Genomic DNA, 24,490 nt, shown 5'->3' with positions numbered 1-24,490 from the left:
TATATATGTATCAGGCTTCAAGGGCTTTTGCACTTTCCACTGAGTAACGGAAGGATTTTCAATACTTTCCAACCTGCTTAAGTCCTGTAACTTACCAATGCATTCGCTATGATATATTACTTGTCCTTTATGCAGTGTTTCAATTGTGTCCTCTTCCTCTCTCTATCAAGCTCACATAGGCAAAAATCACATGTTCAGCAGTCTCCTCATGTTGTTCATATAGCCTGCATGCATGATCTCTGTTGGAGACTCCTATCCTGTGAAGGTGCTTTTTTAGATGATAGTGCCCTGCAATAAGCCCTGTTATCAGATTGCTATCACTGTGTTATCTCTCTCCAGTTGTAGTGTCTCTACAGCAACTTCACTGGAAGGCAAGTGTAACTCATCCTGAGCCCCGGCGTTGTGACCCATCTTCTTTGATGTTTTCTTCTTTGCCAAGGAATTGATTACCTGACATGCATATCCCACAGACATCACATAACTGTGGTCCGATGAACTTCATTGATGCGAGCGATCCAATTCATCAGCAGTTTAATTTCTATACAATACAATACTATTGTGTTGAAATGGCAAAATATTAACTCCCTGTCACCACGACCCTGAGGATCTATTGAGACAACTCTGAAATCTAGACAAACCCGGTCATATTAAGGCTCTTGATAAACTTTTAAGACGTCCCGTGGAGCTAAAAATTCCACCTCAGGTTTCAAAAATTCCCCATACAGGTGTCCCCACCTAATCAGGGCAATTCCTGTACAGTCACAAATGATGTGTATAGCAGTCTTCTTAGACTCCTTGCAGAAACGACATATCTGTGACAGAGAGATAATAATCTGCCATTAAGTAAGCAATGTCCATTCAGTAGACTTAGATGTCCAAAACAATCTGACGTCTGGTGTACTGGGTCCAAGAAAAGCTTTGCTGTCTATCGATAGGGGGTATATGACAGCTTTCGCTTGTCTACAACCTGGGAGGCTTTTCCAGAAGAGAAGTCTCTATAGCCACTCATTTCATGACAAGAGTTTCTGATCTGACACTTCCTGTTCACTGTCTCATTTCCCACAATCCCCTCATAATTCATTAGGGTAACTTTGTTACAGTAGGCTTTAAGTAATATTAGTGCAGCTTGACTGTCCAATAGGGTTTAGATCTTTATTATCATATTCACCTGACCTGAGCTCAAAGGAGGAATGGGCTTTAAGAACCACCTGGCTGTTTTGAAAATGTTGATTTTCTCGTACTTGACACCAATGAATGATGTAATCACAGAAATTGCTCTTAATTGTAATGTTACGATCATAGAGTTTCATTTATTTTATAGCCATCATATCTTTTCTGACAGGTTTAACCATTCCATGGAGGTATGGCTTGACCTTATTCTTGGATACAATGTATTTTTTAAGAGGATCTGGCTGCTAAAGTTCATCTCTAATCTGTACGTAACCCAACATTAAACCTAGGCAGAGGACGCTCTTCTAGCATCTGATGTAGACCTTTGATCCTCATCCGTGATTCTAGTAGTTTTCTGGATAATCTTTAGGATAGGTTTGGCGAGTTTAGTTTTTCTCGTGTGAGCTGTTACAATATTAATCGGGGGTCTCCATACTTTTTATTAACCCTATATATAAAAATGAATGTTTGTGTGTATGTCCTTTATAGACTCAGAAACTATTTGACCATTCGTTATGGAAATCTGTATGTTTATGTATTTTTACACGGTGAAGGTTTATATACTATGCCCATTGATGTAACTTACCACAAGGCAGCGCTGCAAAATATAAAGGTTTTCAAAGCGCTTGCACATTATAAACTGTAACTACAAGACAGTTGCGTATATTAAATTGCCAAACACTATTTGAAGGCGCTAATTTATTATGTATATTTGTCTTAAAAATAAATTTCTGGCTGAACTTAAAGCTTGAGTGTTAGACCACTTTTTAATGTACATGTGCGTTGTGCGTGTACAATGGCTATAGACATACACTTCTGAAAGATTTTCTTGATCGTGGCAACAAGGTCAAACTCTACATCGCTGTTGGAAATATAATTCACTTGAACCAGAAGCGTGCGAAGCCGCGGGAAACAGCTAGTACTATACATATGCTAGTATTTATTAGTTTTAAATAAGTTGCTTTAAACATTTTTTTATACTTTTATTACATCCAGTCAATTAATCAATAACTTCTTTATTCACATTTTCATCAAGAATCATTTTAGGGTCAAAGTAAACAAATGACTAATTTGCTAAGTCATTTGTATGATGACAAGTTTCTCATCATTAAAAATAAAGGTATGTTATTCTGAGTAACTATCACAGCCACATTGATATATTCTAGAAATTTTGAAATAAATATGAAATATCAAAACTGCAAGAAACCCAAGAATCTTGTAATAATATAATAAATAAATATTGTTTCACTTTTCAAGAAAACCACCACGGTATATTAGATTTTTAATATAGAGTACGACTATATTTACAAAAAATAAGGTTTATTGTGAATGTTATTTATGAGTAATTCACTGAGGTCTGAATGAAGAAAATAATTGAATATTAATATATAATATAATATATATACAAGTTTAATATACAAAAATAATTTCATCGTAATATTATAGTTTACAAGTAATTAAATATAATAAAGACAATGTAGTATAGTAGGATGACAGGGTTGGTGGGGTATCAAGCATTGACAGCTGTAGCATCCTCATCAACAATCTCGAGGATGGTGGGAGGAGGAGGTGTAGGGGGTGAACGAGGGGTCCACGCATGACGTTTCTTTAAGACGTACAACTTCTTGTTGGACAGACATATCACGTAGCTGAAGTTTGGATACGTGACTGTAACATGGATACAAAACTGACAATATATGGCTGTGACATAACATTTGAAAAGACAGCTTATCAATATAAGTGTTAGGAGATAGTAAAACCAGACCCTAGACAACCAGTCAAACTGTAATATTTTTGAAATATTACCATCAATAATGACAATGTATTGCATGAACAGATAATTGAACAAATTAACAAAGAATAATAACAATTTTCTTTCACACAACTGTTGATTTAAGGCAAGAATGACAGTTAAATTAACAATGAACCTTGGTCTGTCTTTTACTTCAGTCTTCTACTTGTTTGTTGGTCTTACAGTGCTAGTTCAATTTAAAAAATAGCAGACAATTTAAAGAAGTTTCTAAAATGAAAACTGCTCAAACCTTCTTTATTTTAATTTTGGGATTGCTACAATGTTCTCAATTTATTGAAAAGAATTGAGAAAAGAATAGTCCTTCCAGCTCAAACTGAAGTGGGTAAATTTTGTGACATCTAAAATATTAATATTGTTTATTTAGAAATTATGTAGAACTGTATTTGTACAAAAAGACCCTTCTCTGAGAACATAAATAACAGAGTTGTGAAATTTTGTACATCTGATCAGTTGCCAAATTGGATCAAAATGGCATACTAAGCTGGTTAATGAATTCAGATGAGGAAGTAAGATTCAACTTGTTTTAGCATTGTTTTAGGGACTGAAAAATTCATATAGAATTTACAAGTAATTGATATCTCAAAAACCATTTAAGAAAACAATTTGACTGTAACAAAAAGTTTAAGGAATATTATGTGCAATCCAAAGCACTTAATGTTTTCTCTAGCTTCACAATTAACAGAGTTGTGAACTTTTAAACATCGGAATGGCTGCCATATATGAATCAAATGGTGTACTATGCTGGTGAACAAACTTAGTGAAGTTATTTATATGATCAAATTGTTTAAGATTTTTTTGGACATGTTATCATTTCCAGAAGACATGTTATATAGCATACAATATCTCCCTACAGATATTAAAAGTATGTACGGTGGTGTGTGTCTGATGTCTGACATGCCATTCGTAGTGAAATGGGGCAGGTCTTTTTAGTACCAATTTATACCTGTTCCTCATTACCCCGCCATGCCCCTTGTTGTACGAATTACTGGTCTTATGGACAATGTAAACAAAAGTTCTGAGGATAAGGTGAATCCCTTCAGGAAGAGCGGCTTGATTGCACGCTCCCTAAGGGTGGGGACGCCAACCAATTGGGGGTAAAATCAGGGGATGGAATACTAATGTCGCCCCTAAGAAAGTAGTACGTAATGCTACTCCCAGAAATCCCATAGTACCAAAAACATATCAAGTGTATTGTGATCTATGTGACATTACCCATGCTTAAATAAGTCTCACTGGTTTCGTGTCAGTTTTTTTTATCCAAAGCCTTTTTCAAACCTTTTGTTCTAATTCGAAAACATTAAGTCAATAATAATACAAAATGGTACCAGTAACCAATACTGTTAATAAGTGATACTGTTAGCTAGTAAATAATTCTTACCTACTTATACTAATCTAAAGAAAATTTATTTCAATAAACCACTCAGAAATCAGAAATCAGAAGTTTTATTGGCCATTAAGTATTCCAAAGATTACAATAGGCTTCGTCAAAATAACATTATTTTTCAGCGTAATTCTATTGATATAGTATAAATATATACTAGTTTCCAGTCATATCTATTATAATAAATATATAACAAATACTTAAATCTACTCAAATAAATAAAACATAAAAAGCACAAAAAACACACAGAGACATGGAGTTAAAATCTAAAATTTAAAATAAATATAATAAATTATGGACTATCCTTATATATATTTGTTATTTACAACATATCACATTTCATATACTCCTCAACACTGTAAAATTCCTTAAGCTTAAGCCACTCTGACATTTTTGGTTTAAATTGTTTGAAAGGTAAAGCTCTAACAAAAAGAGGAAGCTTATTAAATAGTTTTAACTGCTGGTATTTATGGCTTTTATAATATTTATCTAGCCTTATATTAGGAGTTCTTAGATTATCTTTTGATCTGGTATCATACTCATGGAGTGTACATTGTGTTTCAAATCTATCTTCATTTTCTTTTACATATATTAGGTTATAGAAAATATAAGTACATGCCAAGGTCATAATTTTAAGCCTAGAAAAATGTTGTCTGCAAAACTCTTGGTATGATAATCCAGCTAATATTCTAATTGCTTTTTTCTGCCAGACAAAAACGTTTTTTGCTGTACTGGAATTACCCCACAGTCGAATGCCGTAACACAAGTGGCTATGAAATAAGCCGTTGTACGTCATTATAAGTGTTTCTAAGTTTACACAGTACTTCAATTTTCTTAGCAGGAAAATTACCCTAGATAATTTTTTACAGAGATTATCAATATGTACGTTCCAGCACAGTTTACTATCTAGATAGAAGCCAAGTAGTTTTACAGGTTTGAATAAACTATCATTAATCCAATGGTTTTTAAATGTGAATATTATATTTTCAGTTTTGTTTTCATTTATTAAAAGGCTATTTGCAGAATACCAAGCTTTAGCTTGTTCTAGGGATGTATTTAATTGCAACATAACATTGGCAATATTCCCATCTGCACTAATCAGTGTGGTGTCATCTGCGTATAGTACAGATAGACAAGGTATATTTACACTAAAGTCATTTACATAGATTAAAAAAAGAAATGGCCCCAATACAGATCCTTGAGGGACACCAGCTACGAGATTTAAATACTCAGATTTAGAATTATTGACTTTAACAACCTGCTTTCTATTCGTTAGATAACTTTCTAACAGACTTAACTCCACATTCTTAATGCCATAATATTCTAGTTTTCTACATAATACAGGTATACTATGGGAAACATTGTCAAAAGCTTTGCTCAAGTCAATCAGACTAGAACCTATAACTAACTTGTCTTCAAAACCTTTTAAAATTACATCAATCATAGTTTCCACAGCCATTGCAGTGGAGAGTTTAGGCCTAAACCAATATTGATGGTCATATAGCAATGAATTATTTACAAAATAATTATGCAATTGAGACAACAAACAAGATTCAATTATTTTACTGAAAACAGGCACAATTGCAATGGGTCGGCAATTCTCTGGTAAATTTCTGTTACCTTTTTTAAAAACTGGGGTGACTTTAGCTGATTTTAGACAATATGGAAACTGACCTTTAAACATAGTTAGATTTATCAAAGTAAGTAAGAAGCACTATTATCATATTAATTATATGCTTTATTACAAAGTTTGAGAGCCCATAAATATCCTCACTGCGTGTATTATTTAACCTATTTACAATAAATTTGACCAAACTATCATCAATCGTGTTCCACTTAAAATTCTCTTTATCAGGGAGAGGAAAATTATGCAAAAAAATCATTGTGAGTTAAACCATTTACAGAATTTATTGTGTTGTTAGTTAATGGTGCATTAACAAAATAACTGTTTAACTCTCCTGGCAAGAGTGGTATATTTTTTGAGATATTTGATTTCTTAACTCCAGATTCATTTCTTACAATATTCCATGCCATTTTACATTTATTTGGAGCATTTGATATTAAATAATTATTTATAGAAATTTTTTCTTCAGAAATAGTCTTATTGTAAATTTTCCTATATCTCTTATATCTATCCTTATCAACGGTATTACAACTTTTCCTCCACTTATCATATAAAATTAACAAGTAAGCTCTCATATTTTGTAGTTGAGGTGTGAACCATCTTTTATAACGTTGTCTTGAATTGCCCTTGCCTTTTACACTGACTATTGGACAGTTGTTATTTAAATTATTAGACACAATATTTACAAAGAATTCAAATGCTAAATTTACATCACTTACAAGATACAAAGGAGTCCAGTCTGTGTCATTTTTTAAACTTTCAGTAAGGCTAAACAATCTTTCCCTTGTAAGAAGTCGTGTTGTTGATTGTATGCCATTACATTGTTTTGGCCTAACTTTATTTAAGTCAAACTCAACCAAGACCCCAGCATGGTCTGATACTATATCCTGGTTAATGAGAGAACAACAATATAGCTCCTGTTTGACATTAAAATAAATAAATAAATAAAATAAAACTCCCAAATAAAACACAGTTTAATGCATGAGATCTACTACACCCTACATTCAGGACAACCACTGCACTATATTTCAGGTCAAGCACCAGAGGCTTCAAGATCAGGAATTATTTCAATAGCTTAAAGCAGCATTTTACATGACATCCTGTTGCATGCAGGAAAGAGAAAACACAGATTGATTCACTCAGTGGCGTCGGGCCGGGGGGGGCACGGGGGGCACGTGCCCCCCCCAACATTATGCAAAAAAAGAAAAAAATAATATAAATTATCTTTAAATTACGTATATGTATACACTAAAAGTTACGAATGAATAACTAATATAGATCCCCCGTTAGTCTATTTTTCTGTATGCATCTAATTTGATTCTGTGTGTGTAAAGTATGCGCGTGTTACAACTAAATTTACAAGTGCCGGTGAGCCGACTCTGGCCGGTTGCGCCCGAGCTGGAGCAGCCGATTGAATGCACCCGAGCCCAGCCGACACCGGCCGAGGGCCTCCGAGCATTGACGACGCCTGGCGGAGGGATAACATACCAGCTCAGTGCGCGTGTGTTGTGTTGTGTAGTGGTCGCCACGTTTTATCGTTCAATAAAGCTTATTGTTACTAGCTGAACTGCTATTGTTTGTGTAATTTTTGCGGATGTTCGTTTGTTATCATGTCTAAGAAACAGTCCTCTGTACTAAACATTCTTTAAAAAACTTGGAAATTCAAGTGAAAGTGTAAATGAGATAGACATTTAGCGGGAAGTAGCACTGGAGGTAGCGTTGGTGATGAATCGCCATCTTGTTTATACGCCCAGATCGTAATGCTACATTCCAGGGCGAAAGTAGAGATCCTTCATTGGGAGTACAAAGTGCAGATATTGCAAAAGGAGCATTTCAGCCTGTTGATTGTTTTAAGGTAAGCAAGATTCAATCAAATCGAGCAGTTCAAAGAATCCTGGTACAGTGAATTTAATTGGGTCGAATATAGCTCCATTAAAGACGCTGCATTTTGTTACCCATGCCGACTATTTTGTCAACATAAGTCTGGTCGCGGGGAGAGTCATTCACTAAACTGGGCATGAACAATTGGAAGAAAGCTTTTGGAAAAATTCAGGAAACATGAGAATAGTGAAATGCATCAAAAATCTAAACAGTTTCTCAATGAGTATAGAAAAGCAGGAAGCACGGTAGCAGATTCGTTGTCCTCACGGCACATACTAAAATGGTTGAGATGAATAGGAGGTATTTAAAATTCATAATTGAAACTGAAAACATCCTATTCCTTGGAAAACAGAATCTTGCCTTAAGAGGACATGATGAGAGTACTGCTTCATTTAACAGGGGGAACTTATATAGAACTGCTACAACTGAGATCTACTCAAATGGAGGAAGGAATCCAAACATTAATGAAATCCCCAGTCCATTCATACAAAAGTGCCCAGGTACAAAATGAAGATAATAGATTGCATAAAAAAGGTGAAATGCTTCAACAAAATTGTCCAAGATGTGAGTGAGGCTTTGGCCTACTCAATTATTTGTGATGAAACTACGGATATTTCAACCCGTGAACAGCTTAGCATTTGCATTCGATTACATTACTAAAATAGATGGACACATTAAAATCAATGAAAGGTTTTTGGGCTTCGTTGATGTGTCAGACACTACTGGTGAAAAATTTACATCACACTATTAAACAGTATCTGCAGCAGTTGGGTATAAGCTTTAAATAAAATGCACGGCCAGGCATATGATGGAGCTAGTAACATGAGCGGCAAATTCAAAGGTGTTGCCTCAAGGTTCCAAGAAGAAGAGCCTAAAGCTTTGTACACACACTGCCATGCCCACTTGCTTGATCTGGCTGTTCAGAGATTTTGTGAAGAAATAAGACAGCTTCGGAATTGCTTTATCCATAGTAAATCACCTGTATAACTTAATTAATGCATCAGCTAACAGGTTTTTCAATATTTGAATCAATATGTAAGCAAAGCGGAGAAACAAAAATGAAAAGACTGGTGAGCTTGTCTCGAACTAAGATGGACAGTTTCGACACAAAGCAATCCATGTAATTCTAGAGCAGCTCCCTGAAGTGTACGAAACTTTGGAAGTTATTGCAAACGATGTATCAAATCGTAAAATTGCAGCCGAAGCTGATGGTCTAGCCAAACAAATCAGCACATTTGAATTTGTATTCAGTTTAAAACTATTGCACAGCGTTTTGAGTCAGACTGATATACTCTCCAAAGAACTGCAGAGTGAATCTCTTGACATTTCTAAGGTTTTTGCAAAAGTTGAATCAGTCATTGACTGTTTAAAAACTGGACAGAAATTGATGATGGCTTTATTCAGATGTGGAATGGGTCAGGAAGAACAGTGTAACAAATATGGTATGAAAGGTTTGTCAGTTGAAAGGCCTTCACTACCACGCAAACGGAAAGATTCCAAAAAAAACTTGAAGCTAGTAGTAGCTCTTCAGATGCTGCATTTCATCAATCACCTGAACCTGAACCTGAACAGATGTTCAAGACTGGCATTTACTTTGCTGCTTTAGACACAGTAATTGTAAACCTGCAATCTCGTTTTTTCCCAAGAACGATTATGATAAAATCAACTGCATTGCCCAGTTACTATTTAATTGGACCGAAATTGACAACAACGCTGTTATGGCAATCCAAAAGTTTTATAACTTGTCTTTAAGTTTCTCTGTACATCTTAAGTTTTTTCACTGTTATGCAAAGAACAATTTTGTCAAAACAGACAAAGCAACCACAAGAATAACGTTCCAAGAGTTTGGCTGATTTTTTTATTGAGAATGATCTTCAAGCCAGTGCACCAGATGTTTGGCAGCTACTAGAAATATCACTTTCGTGGCCTATCACAACAGCAAGCGCAGAAAGATCGTTTTCTACACTACGAAGGCTAAAGACATTTCTTCGAAGCACCATGACAGAAGACCGCTTAAGTGGGCTTGCCCTGATGTCTATTGAGCAAGAAATTGACGTCTGAATACATGAAAGATAAAAAAACTAGATCTGTTAGTTGACAGATTTTCAAATCTAGCCGATAGGAGGCTAATGCTTCATTAGAAGTAACGAAAATTGGTTCGTTGAAAACCATTACTGTAGTTCTGTTCACCTTAAAAACTTTGTCTTGTACACAAATTTGTTTTTGTGTTATAAATGTCCTTGCAGTTATGTCTAGAATAGAATAAACTTGTATAATTTGAAATTGAGTCTTTTTACAATCCATCAATATAGTAAAAATTGATTAAAACCAATGTTTAACAAAAAATACACATATACTTTACTTTAGTTCTTAAGTGGTAGTTTTCAAAAAAGTTTCCACGGGACCACCCCCCCCCCCGGAGACCCCGTGCCCCCCCAAATTATTAGGTCACGCTACGCCTATGGATTCACTGCTTGATCTGATAGCCAGACCTATTACTACCACTGACTGGCCCTGGTTATCGAGATGTCTAGGTCTGAAATCTTAGCCATCTCTACTAAAATACCCTGCCACTGTTGATCTGACTGCCAGTTCTGTTACTATCATCGACTGGTCCTAGTTATCTGAATTGTCTTTGTTGTAATTTCTACTAGAAGATAGAATTCCAGCCACTGCCCATATAGCTTTTTACACAAAACCTAAATACATAGAATAAATTAGCATATTTTATTATTTTGAGAAACAACACAATAGTAATTAAGCATAACTAAGGTATACAGTTCTGAAAATATTAACAAAATAATGGTTTGAAAGTGTTTTTTTTTCAAACAAATCAGATTTACAATAACATATTACTTTAAAATGTATTTTACTATACACTCTCCTGCTGTAGGTGATTTTGCACCTATTTGATACTTTCTTCTATTTCAGAATGACATGATAGCGAGTTACATTTCAATCATATTTGTATTTATTTTATAAAATAAGGGACAGTAGATTTTATAACTCTTATACACCTTTTTAGCATATATTTTTCCTATAGGCTATATGTCTGTTTTGGATTCTTATAAAATATAGAACTGATAAAAATGTATTTTTTTCATTTTTTCTAAAAAGTACTTCATACATTTTATATCAAAGAAAAGCAATAAAATGATGGTTATTAGTAGTATTAATATGATAAATGATTTTACAATATTAACACAAATATTGAATACGAACAAACCAAAAATTTGAAAATGTAGGATTTTTGACTTACCTGAAATTCTCTTGTAGCCATCTTCATTAGGAAGAATGTTGTCGGCAAGAGAGATGAGATCTGTTACGATGTTGGCCACATGTTCTGAGTTTTCGAGTTCTCCACCAGACTGTTACATATAATATGATAATCAATTTTTTATTTTAAATTCTCAGTTTTACAAGGTGGTTTTAATATTGATTTAAAAACATACACTCCTGAAAGAGCTGATAGCAACACAAACTAAGACATTGACTTTGAATAAGACATAGTAATAGCACAGTACTATGTGGCATCACTTTGTATCTGTCATTGTAGTCTCCCAATTGATTATCCTGATAAGATCCTCACAGTATAACAAATGCAAAAGGCTCACAAAGAAGACTAAATACATCTCTTTATGTGATTTATCATTATTATTTAGAACAGTTCCTTTAACCTCCTAACTGCTGCACCTACATTAAGATGGGTGACCTCACTTTTGTGTTCAACTACCATGCCCATGTTATAATAATACCAAACAGCTGCTTCGCTACACGACACCACAAACCTCATATTTGCCTCTAGTAGTAGTTATTTGAACTACAACAACACCACAAAAGGACACTGTAAATTTTTACTAGGATGCTAGAAACAGAAGAATGTTTTCTAGTTTTTCAAGTTGCTATTGTAAGTTTCAGTTCTCTTGTTTCAGATTGTACCTTTCAGTTCTCAATGATCACAATTTATATCTTACCAAAACTGGATTGAAACCAACACTACCTTAATTTCACCTGGAAATGGTCTGACCAGTCCTAAAAAGGAACCTCGACCTCTCAACAAGCTTGAGGGCTCTGTATAAAGGAGGGTGATCTTCGACTGGATGCACACTTCTTAAATTATCATAAACACATTTTCCCTCAGTTGTGGCACCATCAGAAAATAAATATGCTTCTTGTAGAAAGTGTCATGTGCAACACAACATGGCAAGAACAAAAGTGGTACAAGACATGTTACATGTACAATGACTGTACACGCAACTCTACTTCACAGGGTATCACTATCACAATAGTGTAAATGATAGTTATCGTGAGGAAATCACAGGGGTGAGTAAAAAAAATGACTTGTTTATTTCCCTCTTTAATAACAATCTTCCCCAGCCACCCATTTTGTACCGTATTAATTAGTTGTTTAGTACTGGTTACAAAGCTAGCAACTAATGCTGATATTTGTCCCAAAACTGGCATAGTGGGGTTAGAGCATATCTGAAAACTGTCAGTTAAGGGGTTAATGGTGTTAGATCTTTACACATTATGATAGCTAAGGTGGCATTGTCTATCAGGCAAAAAATTAGATTATTATCAGAATGGTTCATGTCAACATTACACTGAAAGAGTTCAACAGAACCAAAACTCCTTGTCTTTGTGCACAAGAGAGATTAAGGAATTTGATGGCCCATTAACATTTGATCTAAGGAGTTTTAAAATCGTAAAGTTTAAGGCCCTTAGATATTAAAAGATATCCAAAATTTAACCTTGATGGGTAGGATAATGCAGGAGTCTCGAGTTCAACAAATGCTGGTTATTAAAATTTACACGTTTTTATGGCATTATTCACTTGTAAGAGATTGTATTCTCTTTCTAGACACGAAAGATTGCTAACGCTAATGTTATTATTACTTGTAATTTCCCTTCAATGGAAAATGCTATCATACAAAACTTATGATTATTTTGAATAACTAAATCGGTTTTGGGATAAATATGCCTAACAAGCTTTGAACTACGATATTTTCTCATGGTAAACAGTTCAGTCTTGGAACTGATTTCAAAAGTTACTCCAATAAAATCTCTAAAATTGGGACACATTACATATTTAATATAAATAGACAAAGTAACAAACTATTCATGAATAATGTAAAACATCTTTTGAATTTTAAATTCACAGTATATACTCACAGCAATAACAGCACCATCTTCGTTCAACACAAGATATCCAATTTGATCCTGGATACGTTCCAGCGACATCATCACTTACAGGCAAGATGACGAAAACTGTAGAAAAATTAAAGAATTACAGTAGGTTAATTAATTACTATAACATTAAAGAATAATATATTTTAAAAGAATTTTGTATAATAACCAAACCAGCCTCAGAATGTTATACAATAATCATGCGTACCACAGACCCCCACCAAAAGACCTTTAGTCCTGGAGGACCCCCAACCTACATAAAATCCCATTATGCTAATTATGCTTAGAAATCAGAAACTCTTCATTACAATATCTTTGAGAAATTTATAGCGTCAATTTACAATCATTTCATGTTTTTAATATTTACAACAATAATGTATACACAAGAGTTCATATAGTTGTTTATAAAGTTAAAATGGTTAAATGCAAGGTTTCTTTTTATTTAATCTTCCCAGTGCAGGTATTCTTCCAGTGTGTAGAAGGGTCTTGAAGTCAGCCATTCAGTCAGAGATCATTAGTTTCTCTCCTGTGAGAACCTTCATTTCTGCCGGTAGCAGGTTGAACAGCTTCTAGCCTGCATATGACGGTTTCTTTTGATACAGCGTGAGATGATGTGCCGGTAGATGGTACTCTGCAGCATGTCTGGTGTGGTAGTCATGGAGGCCAGCTGCTCGAGGTAAGTTTTTCCCATCAACATGTAATATAACTTCCTAGATATAGAGGGATATCACGGTCATAATTCTGAAGTCAGTAAAAGACCCTCTGCAGGTGTCTCTGGGTCCCAGGCAATTTAGGATCCTCATCGCTTGCTTCTGAAGACACAGAATTTTTTGTAGGTTCCCTTGAGATGTTCCTCCCCAGATAGCTATACCATATTGTATGTGCGTTTCAAATACGGCAAAAAGTATGTCGATTTTGTTGTTGCAGTGTTGCTAGTGGCTTTTATTCGTTTTAAGATGTAAAGGTTTGTATTCAATTTCTTACACAGGACATCAACATGATATGTCCATGACATATTTTCCTCATTCTTAATTTTGCCCATACATGTATGGGCAATATAGAAAATACAGAGTTCTAAAATAAAATTTAGAGTTTTATTTTTCATTTGATTAAGTTTGTGATATTTTAGAAAATATACGAAATATATTTATCACAAAAATATATCAAAGGAGATAATTGATTAATTAAACATTTGCATACCCCCCACATTTATAAAAATTAGTACCAATTAAAAGCTAAAATTTTTCACTTTAATTGCAGTAATAAAAATTCAGATTCATTTTGATCTGTTGTATTAGGACTTTAAATAAATAAGTTCTTTACAAATATTCAAATATGTAATTATATTTAACAATATTTAGTATTAAGTAGGCTATAGGTTTTTCCTCTAAATATCTTGATGAACATATAACATTATAATTCATCACTATCAGTGGGAGGATGAATTTGTTTCTTCAATTTTATAATGTCATAAATTTGAGAAAGAATTGTCGAAATTTTAAACCTTATGGCTGGTTCAACGTTCTTCAGTCCATTTCTCTTGACACTTTTTATGTTCCTAAGTATAGAAAATGTTTGTTCATACAAATAAGTAGTACAAAAAGGGGCAATATGTTTGAGGGATTTGTTTTGATAAATTTGTAAATTCTGACTGTGCAAGAAACCAAAAATGATACAAATTATTTATTCTTTGAAGATTATTTCCCAAATCCTACTACAAGAAGAATCTATTAGTTAATCTTGTTCATTCTCAGAAAGGTCAGTAAGGCTGGCAGAATATTGTTGTTAGAAAGGATGTCTTATCCAGTCGTTGTTTACATCTGGTGCAGGAAAGTACTTCCTAAGTCGGTCATATGTTCGACAATCATGTCTTGAACTTCAACAGGTAGAGTTTCTATAGATTTTATTAACAACTGTTCTAACAAAGGCAACAATGTGTATGAATTGCTTTCAACTCGATTTGCCCACAGCTTCAGTTTTTCAATCATTGCTTTGATTTTGTCTTCTACCATGAATTTGTTAATATGAGGTCCTTGCAGCTTCAAGTTTAAAACAATCAAATGTGTAAATAAATTAGACTAGTGTGCAATTTTACAGAACCACAAAGAATCATGAAGTTTTTCTTTTAAAATGAACTTTAAGTGTTTTCGATCAAGATAAAATTTGTCTACTTCATCAGCTAGTTCAAAAAAAGTGTGAGACCGTCTCCTCCACAAAGCCAGCAAATCTTTGTATGTAAGAACAGGTGTTCCTACTCACTTCCCATTTCTTGACATAGCTGGGAAAAAAATGCCAGAGTTCAAGGATTGTGGCTTAATGTAGCTGACAATTTTGACGAGTTCCGTCAAATACAGGTTTAAGCTCAGTTGACTTTTTCTTCACTGCCAGCACTTTTCTATGTATTGAACAGTGTGTCCACTTGACGTTTGGAGCTGCTTGCATCGCCTGGGCCATTACTTAAAGTAGTTTGTAACACAAAATACATTGCGGTTTTTTATCAATGTCCGTACCTGCTTCCACAAAACCCAGGTTTAAATAATTGTTACAATACTTGGGAGTTTTTAACTTTAATAGCATTGGCACTAAATTTAGAACAAGACGGCGTATCAAGGTTAGGTGGAGCAGGGGCCTGTCTGCCGTATCCATTAGTGTCAATCAGCATTTCACTTGTATGTACAGTAGGCCTACCAGTGAATTTCTGCCACTCCCCCTCAAACCGTTTCTGTTGATGCGCTAAGGTGTAACCCCAAGGACACAGCTGCAGCCTACTTCTGCTAACCTGCTATTATTGTTAAATTGTGAATGACCAATACAATTATGGTTTTTTTAGCGTTTAGTGTAGTTATCTAATTGCCTATTCATACTTGATTTGGTGAAATGTTTTTTTTTTGGGTGAGTAGAAAATGCTTTTCATACAAAATGTGTATTAACAGTAGTCTATATATTTTTCCATATTTCGTAGCCTAGTTCCGCGGACACCCAGTATGGGCTTGGAGACTCCTGGGAGTCCACAGACTAAACTTTGTTATAGCAAATTCATATTGTAAAGTTTATAATGTTTCTATTTAGCAGTTTTTATTTATTCTATGATCATATTTAATCTAATGACTATTTGCCGCTGATAGGCTTATGTAAAAGAACAAAAATGTTGTCAAGGTTTAAGAAACTTGCCATAATAACATATTTTGAGAAAAGTACGATAGGTAGGCCTGGTATTATATCGCTTGTTATAATTAATACTCTATATATTGAATCTATAAAAATTATAAATAAAATCATTGGGTATGTTTAAATTAATAGATATAATTTAATACACAACATTTTTTGTAATCATATAAATAATGAAGGAATCATAAATATCAAACAAACAATTATAAAATTTCTAATTTAAATGGTAAAAACCATAGGCCTAACAATAAAACAAACATTAAAACATAGTTTGTCTTTCAACACTTTGTTGTTTTGAAATGTAAACTGTAATTTCTATTTAAATGAATCACTCATTATGTTTACAATCAGAAAATGTGCATACAATGGTATTATGAATAAGTTAATAGTTTATGTTAAGTTATTATGTATGGTAATGGCTATAAGTTAATTTTTTAAAGTCATTAATCAGTGCTGGTTGATTATATTAAAGAGTGTAATTATTGTTATGCTATAGTTAGATAATAATATAATATGAAAACCGGGTCTAATTATAGCCTATACTCTATCCAGTATTTTCTGTATGTCCACGAATATTTCAAAGGCCTACAATTAAAAGTCAACATTAGGCCTGCTTTACTTTTGCAGACGAAATTTGGAAATGAACTCATAAATTCGATCAGTAGGAATAAGGCATGTTATATGTACATTAAAATTAAACTAGTATAAAAATAATGGGAAATACCAGCATAAAATGAAAATAAAACTCAATCAGTACTGTAGTCCATTTGGAAAATGAAAAACATGAACTAGATAGAACATTACTTTTTAGTTGAAGACTCTTGAACAAGTGTAAAATTTTAAAACCAGTAGTTGGTAAAACAATGATGAAAGGGATCGGCCAAAAAATAAATATTGGAAAAGTGTTGTTTTACTAACTACTGGTTTCTAGCTTAATAGGGCTTTTTAGAAAATATGAGAAGACTTTTTTTATGCTGTTCATATATTTTGGATTAAATTATTGTTTGTAAATGTAGCAAAAATAAGATTTATAAATAAGACTTACAAGATAACCTCAAAATCAAATGAAGTTCGTGTTCGTATAAATTCAACCTACAATATTATTCTGCTAACTGCTGAATTGAATGCGGACTGATACAGCTGGTAGATAACTTGATTACAAAGAATATAAAATGCGTTATTGCCATTGATATACGTCAAAGAGAAAGACTGAGGTGAACCACTATCTCACATGTCTTTGCGCTTTAACGCAGTCATTGATATATGTAATTTTGTAGAGTAATTATTTCTTTGATTATAGAGAAGTATATGAGAAGATATTCTATCCAACACAAACTTTCTGTTGCCACTTGAAACATTCGGGTGACGTGCTATCAAGCAAAACACTAAATACATAGTATATATTGATTATAATATATGACAAAAACGTAGTACATGTTATATTTAGTAAACTCTGACAATCATAAACAGGCCCATATTTTTAATTTGTATTAAATGTCCCATTATGTGTAACTTTTTCAAATTTACCCGCACCGTTGGTGACAAATAAAAGCATACCTCAAGGTAGCACATATCATGTAACAGATTAAAATTACAGAGTCTCGTCAAGAATGCCTCTATATTGTTCATCTGGTGAAGAGCAAAACCTCACTTTGGATACGATCTTTTAAGAATCTATCAAGCAATAATTCAAAATTCTATAGCGTGCGTCCGATTAAAAATGCTCCCTATCCGGAACTGCCATTTTCAGTTAAATATATAAAAAAACATGATATTTTTTAGTCTAATCATGAAAAACACGATTCAAAGAAAAAAAATAATATAGCAAAAAATATCCGATAATCGTTAAAAGTATAAACGTGGAAAGAGCGATCCTTTCCGTATAGGGACGACCATTATCCAATATTTACTCCATGAAAAACAGTAAATATACGTTTCCACTAACAACAAAAACACGTGACTTAAAAGTATGTACAGAATTCATTAGAGAGAAATTTTTGAAGACTGAATTTTAGTTGATAAACTCAATCTTAAACTTAGTTCATCACTAATAACATAAATACTAAAATATTATAATTGAATAAAAAATCCATACGAACTGTTTATAATGATAGCACTGTATATAAGCGAACTAGCTTTACCAAACAAATATACCACATGATCTGCACAGATTCAATGTCTACAAAACCACTCATAGTTTTACACTCCTGTTTAGTGATAGTTACACGGCATCAATACGACGCCTGAACTCGACATTTAATATCCGCTTAGTGTTGCCACCTGTGGGAAATACTATCAAGATTTATACGCGACCAAGACAAAAGCTAAGAAATCAAATTTGTTTTTATAACTTCTAACAGAAATAAACTTTTGGTCTATAATAGCGACCTGACGATCGGTTTCAGTTTTGAGAATAATGAGGTCATGCTATCTAGGCTATCTTAACTGTTGTTTATAGCTTACAGTGTAAATGATGATTCTTATTCAGTAGTTTTTGTTATATTACAGTGCTGTACATAATTTATTTACATATTTGCCTCGGTTCACTGCTAAAAACTTGCAAATATAAGTCTTCCTTAAATTTACCTTCTCGCGTTATGGCTTTAACAGGGATTGGTTAACCGTATAACTGATATAGTGCTCGCAGTTATAAAAAAAAAACACTACGTTCGATGACGAATTCCTGTTCTCACGCGAGTCCAGTGTTCTTTTTAACATAAGTGGGTTATAATGGCATTAGCTTAGCACTGCAATGTATGGAGTTGTTTGAGTTTTTATCACTTAGTTCGGCTGTATCTTTGTTTAAAAAGTAGAAAGTTTTAGTGAATTTAACGTTTAGTGAAAAGTAAAGGGTCTACTACTTTGTGGTTGAAAACAACACCTCTCTGTGTCGTTCTGGCAACGAAATAATTTCCGCGACTAAACAAAAAGAACATGCTCAAATTACAGGTAAGTCCCGGGCAAATATAGGTCATGTCATCTTTCAGAATGTATGACATTTCAGCATAATTATATTCTTACTAAGAAATACATGAAAAATACAATTTTGTTCAAAACGTTAAATAATTGAATCTCGCCGTCACGGAGCAACTTCGCAAGTGAAGATAGTTCTTACTATTTCTTGTGGCTTCTTCTACATTTACCCGGTACTTTCAGTAACCGAGTACAAAATGTACTGTTACCGATTTAGAGTCATACGTTACAGAGTACTCATAAAATGGTGCACGTATACACGTATTGCTAAATGAGTCCGAGTACTTTGTACCATAGCGTGTAGAGTATCTATAGCGTAAAAGCTGTAACAGTAACGCTACAAGGGTATTTTTTGGTTTCTGGTAAATTGTACTCTTGGAACAGACGAGTACCCGTAAAGTATCTGTTACAAGAGTCCCTAGGTGATCACTTGTTGTCACAGTAGTGAGTGAGTTGCCAAGTTCTGAGCAGTTCTGTACTGTGTTAGTTGTCGTTGTCACTAACAGGAAATCCACTCTGGGCAGTATAGCGATTTGCGTGTTAAACGACCAGTTGCAGTTTACAGTAAATTAACAAAACATGCCCAAAAATTAGTGTTAAATATTAAACGTTTTAAATAGTGGTTTACAAAAGTACACGCTTTCAAAACAATGACAAGGAGTTCCATAACCCACTAATGACAAATTTTGAGAACTACCCGATCAAGATTAAAGTTAAGATGTTAATTTAGTAATTTTATTTTCATACTACTCTAAAAAAAGAACCAAAACCGGCATATTTTCATTGTTATCGATTTTAAAACTCGGATTTATCATTAGTAAATAGTTTTATGCCGAAATAACTTTAACATAATTCTTTCAATCACTTTAATAAGGTTTAAATAACTTTAATATAATTCCCATTATTGTAGCTCTATTAATTGGTTTTTGATCAACTTTCAAACTCGGATATCTGCACTCTTTGACCAGAGAGTTGACATCAAGATTTAGCTTTGGTGTTGATTTATAATCTAAACATAACTCTTCGTTCAATAGTTTGCCAACGTCATGATTATATTTTGTTTTGGTTAAGTACACTTCATATAATTATATTTGTTCCAGAACATTTTAATTATACCTCTATACACTAACTGGCGAAATTATAGAATCTGAAATTATACCCCTACGTCATTTTAAAAATCCCTACGTCAGATTTGAGTGGTATTCGATTGCTATGGATAAGTCAACGAATGCGTCTGATTTGGCTTAAGAGCTTTTTTACTAGAGGTGTAAGGAATTAGTTGATATTTTATTTTAATACTGAGGAAGATAATTTTTCTGTGGCAAATTAAATTATTTCTACATTCCAGTTATTTAAAATTACAATAGTTCAAAAATCCCTGACTTTGAAAATTTAATTAATCTAAATTTGGCTATTATTAGAAGATCCAAATAAGTAACAAATATAACCAAAAGTTTTAATAATTTAAAATGCCACACAGAATTAAATTTACCACACAAAATTCTGCTACTCATCTGCAAATGCAGTTTATATTCTTTTCTTAGTCTAATAGTAAGGTATAGATACCGTTCTGGTTGGTTCATATAGCCCCGGATTAAATTAATGTTAGAATTCAATAATAAATTTGTAACTTGATGCAACTTACTCATACACTTAAGGGGAAGCAAGATGTGTTACTAACCAGTTGTGTACTATAATGGACTAGGCAGAATGAGCAATTTTCATTGTAACCCTTATTTATTGTGTTGGATATTGACTGAAAGTACGTTAGTTTCCTCCACATTTAGAAAATGGATAACAATGACGAAACACTAATGGAAAATGAATCGTCTTATAAGAGTACCATTATGTAATACCATAAGGTCACTGAGTGAAAGAAAGTTGTTTCATAGATTCTTATTCCGTAAGTTAGATGTGAATAAGTTAGTGAATAATGCAATTTTTGAGAGCGCATATGGGATGCAATGTCTGAGGCACGTAACACCAAGGAAAATATCTATAACATCTTTTTAGGAATTAACTGAATTAATAATTTCATTACATTCTATTATAGCGTTAACAGTAAAACAATTAATTTTGAAACTATAATAACTGTGATTGGATTTTCATTTACATCAAGGGAATACGTATTTTAAAAAGACGTGACAATCTTTTATACTTATTTTCAGTTACTGGGTTGACGGTTAAAAATACTGCATATTTGCAATGTTACTAATAATTTTGTTTGAATTAGAAAGTATAATCCGTGGGTTCTACTTTTAAATGTGTCTACAGCTTGGTGGATGCTTTGTAACTGCAGCAGTGGAAAGAAATAGAGGCCATGCTCAAGCTCGAGTTTTATTGCATTAAGATCACACGAAGTGCAAAATACCAGAACTATTATCTACCCATCTCATTCACTCAAAGGATATTCAAAGTAAACCAAAGATACTTATCTAGTTATAGTAAACGGCGTTAACTGATTAATCTTTAATGTTCGGGAATTTGCCACAACTTTAGAGGTCTCGAGATCAATCGGCTACACCTCAATGAAAATAAATTTTAGAATACCATGATTATTTGTTGTCGAATGAGAGTAGCTTCGACATTGCTGCTACACTGAAAGTGGTTGTAAAATAAAAAAAAAACGCCAGTATTGGTAAAAACTTTATCTTTTAGCTCTAGCAACAACTAAAAGTTCCAATTAACAAAACTCCTCGCCTTTGTGAACTTTTTCTGGAAAATGGGACAAAGTCTATAATTTGTGCTGCACCAGAATCGCTTTAAGGTGTCAAAACATGAGTATCTTCTATTTGTACGGGTTTTTTTGTTACGTCCACCGTTCGTATGATTTGCATAATTTACAGAATTTTTATGTAAAAATCGACAAATTTAAAGCTAAATTTCACAAAATGGGTTGTCTCTGGTTATAGACGTGTACTAGGTGAGACTATCACCTAGAGGTGCATCGAATTTGTTTTTTTATTTTCAGATTCACAAATCTTCAAAATTACTTTCTCGGAAGACGGGAATATTTTGTTAGTGAGAGGTCCTAAATTAAATCTTATGTTCTTTGTGAATCAATCAGTCAGTCCAAAATAAGTAGTAACTGGACACATCTAAGCATCGGTTTTGTGTGATTTGGATTTAACAACAACTTTTATAAACATTCTTTCCCAAAAACTTTCCGAAGCAACTGTTCAAGGATTATAGGAGATGTTGTGATTGCAACGATACAAAATATAACAGTGTGAGCTGTTTTCTTGATATTTAATATTGAATACTTAGTACCTAAAACTAATATTTCATGTACATATTTGGTGTCAATTGAAAGCTTTTATACCCTAGATGTGTCTTTTGTGGATTTGAAATATATCTTACCATATGCAGACTATTGCTAAGGCTCTGTCTGGTGGGTTTCCAAAATTTCAATGTTCATCTTATAGTATGCCAGTATTTTTGTTTAGTTTCAAACAGCTGACAAGTAAAACACACATGTTACTTAGACAGTTATATTTAATCTACTAAACAAGTAAATGCCAGCTGATTGGTTATGATATATAAATAATAAAAATAAACTATTTATAAAATTGCAATGAAGGAGGAGGAGCTCTTCTTATTGGAATATAAATTTTCTATTATTTCACAAAAGAAAACTCACAATTATCCAATAATTTGTGTATTTTTCACGAGGCCTTTCGACATCGAAGATGCCATCATCAGGTGTGAATTAACAATTTAAAAACAAATATCAGCTGAGTAAAACTAACAAGATTTATATGGTTAAAATTAAAATAAAATAATATAAATATTAGTATATGTATAAAGGTTTGGGTCAAGAAATTTAGTTATATTTTAAGGAATGGTGAATTTTGAATCGGTCCAAAATCATTGTTTAAAATTTTTGCCATTTTTAGATTTATTAGTGAAAAGGAATAATGGCGACATAGAATATGACATTTACAGAAAACCCACTTGCAACAACAGATACATACCACACGATTCGAACCATCCACCCTCCCAAAAAAGAGCTGCTTTCCACACAATGATTAATAGATTACTTACAACACCTTTAAAACACGATGCATACATGAAGGAAATAAGAAACATAAAAAGTATAGCAGCTTTCAATGGATACTCAACTAAATTAATTGACAGTTTATTAAAAAAACAAAAGAAGAATTTATCAAAAATATCGAGGACAACTTTAAAAAGTGAACAAAAAGAAAAACGAAACTGGCAATCCATGAGTTATGGTCCATTTTATAAAGAAATTAAAAAAGTATTTAGAAAACATCAAGACATGAACATAACATTTTACACACCATATAAGATAAATAACCTAATTGGAAATCCTAAAGATAAAATTTTAGATGAAAATAAAAGTGGCATTTACAAAATTAACTGTGAAGATTGTGATAAAATTTATATTGGCCAAACAAAAAGAACCATTAAAAAAAGATTTAAAGAACACGAAAGATATTATAAATATGGACAAACTGATAAATCTGCTATTGCCAAACATGCTTTTGAAACAAACCACACCTTTAGAAACTTTACATTATTAAAACAAGTCCACAAACAAGAAGAACTCGACGCATATGAAACATTATACATAACAAAACACAAAGATAAAATTTTAAACAATGATTTTGGACCGATTCAAAATTCACCATTCCTTAAAATATAACTAAATTTCTTGACCCAAACCTTTATACATATACTAATATTTATATTATTTTATTTTAATTTTAACCATATAAATCTTGTTAGTTTTACTCAGCTGATATTTGTTTTTAAATTGTTAATTCACACCTGATGATGGCATCTTCGATGTCGAAAGGCCTCGTGAAAAATACACAAATTATTGGATAATTGTGAGTTTTCTTTTGTGAAATAATAGAAAATATTTACAAAATGTTTTGTAAAAATATTGAAAACTAAAGGATAGGCAATGTCAAAAGCTAAAAAAAATGTTGCGGTTAATTTGTGATAATATTCTTTGTGATTGTCTATTATTAGAGTGTTCTTCTGGTTATTTAATTAAACAATGTTTATATAGCTCAAATAAAGAACAAAACTATAAACGTGTGCACAAAAGGTATTCGAAATTGGCTTCCTTTGACATTTTGGTACGGCATATTGACAAGAATAATGCTGAATAAAACAAAACAAAAATAAATAAAACAGAAAACTGAGAGGCCGGTCACAACGGTGACTCAACAATCCACTTATTCCGAGGAATTCAATTAGCTACATTTCAATTTGAAGAAACAAGTGAGAGATACTATACTGATTAGGTGAATAAAATTAT

At 33.0% G+C, this 24,490-nt stretch overlaps 1 protein-coding gene across 2 annotated transcripts; it reads right to left on the bottom strand.

Moving 5' to 3' along the window:
• Nucleotides 1-2,549: 2,549 nt before the first annotated feature.
• LOC124359923 (ragulator complex protein LAMTOR4) lies at nt 2,550-17,394 on the bottom strand. Of its 2 annotated transcripts, none has more exons than XM_046813059.1 (4): nt 17,270-17,394; nt 13,042-13,137; nt 11,129-11,237; nt 2,550-2,838 (listed from the first exon to the last, which is right to left on the bottom strand). In XM_046813059.1, the coding sequence occupies exons 2-4, from the start codon at nt 13,111-13,113 to the stop codon at nt 2,681-2,683; spliced, it is 339 nt and encodes a 112-aa protein (XP_046669015.1). In that variant the 5' UTR covers nt 13,114-13,137; nt 17,270-17,394; the 3' UTR covers nt 2,550-2,680. The 2 variants fall into 2 exon arrangements, with proteins under 2 accessions (XP_046669015.1, XP_046669016.1); XM_046813060.1 differs by lacking the exon at nt 17,270-17,394 and adding an exon at nt 16,949-16,979.
• Between the last annotated feature and the right edge of the window lie 7,096 nt (nt 17,395-24,490).

Source organism: Homalodisca vitripennis, chromosome 4 (genome assembly GCF_021130785.1).
Source record: "Homalodisca vitripennis isolate AUS2020 chromosome 4, UT_GWSS_2.1, whole genome shotgun sequence".
Lineage (NCBI taxonomy): Eukaryota > Metazoa > Arthropoda > Insecta > Hemiptera > Cicadellidae > Homalodisca > Homalodisca vitripennis.
This window is presented reverse-complemented; position numbering and strand designations above follow the sequence as displayed.

What these genes read in the sequence shown, in the direction of transcription:
- LOC124359923 (XM_046813059.1), bottom strand. Translation starts at nt 13,113, where the DNA reads ATGATGTCGCTGGAACGTATCCAGGATCAAATTGGATATCTTGTGTTG. An exon ending in AAGATGGTGCTGTTATTGCT is followed by an intron (nt 11,238 to 13,041) that starts GTGAGTATATAC and finishes TATATGTAACAG; the next exon opens with TCTGGTGGAGAACTCGAAAA. An exon ending in TGGCTACAAGAGAATTTCAG is followed by an intron (nt 2,839 to 11,128) that starts GTAAGTCAAAAA and finishes TCCATGTTACAG; the next exon opens with TCACGTATCCAAACTTCAGC.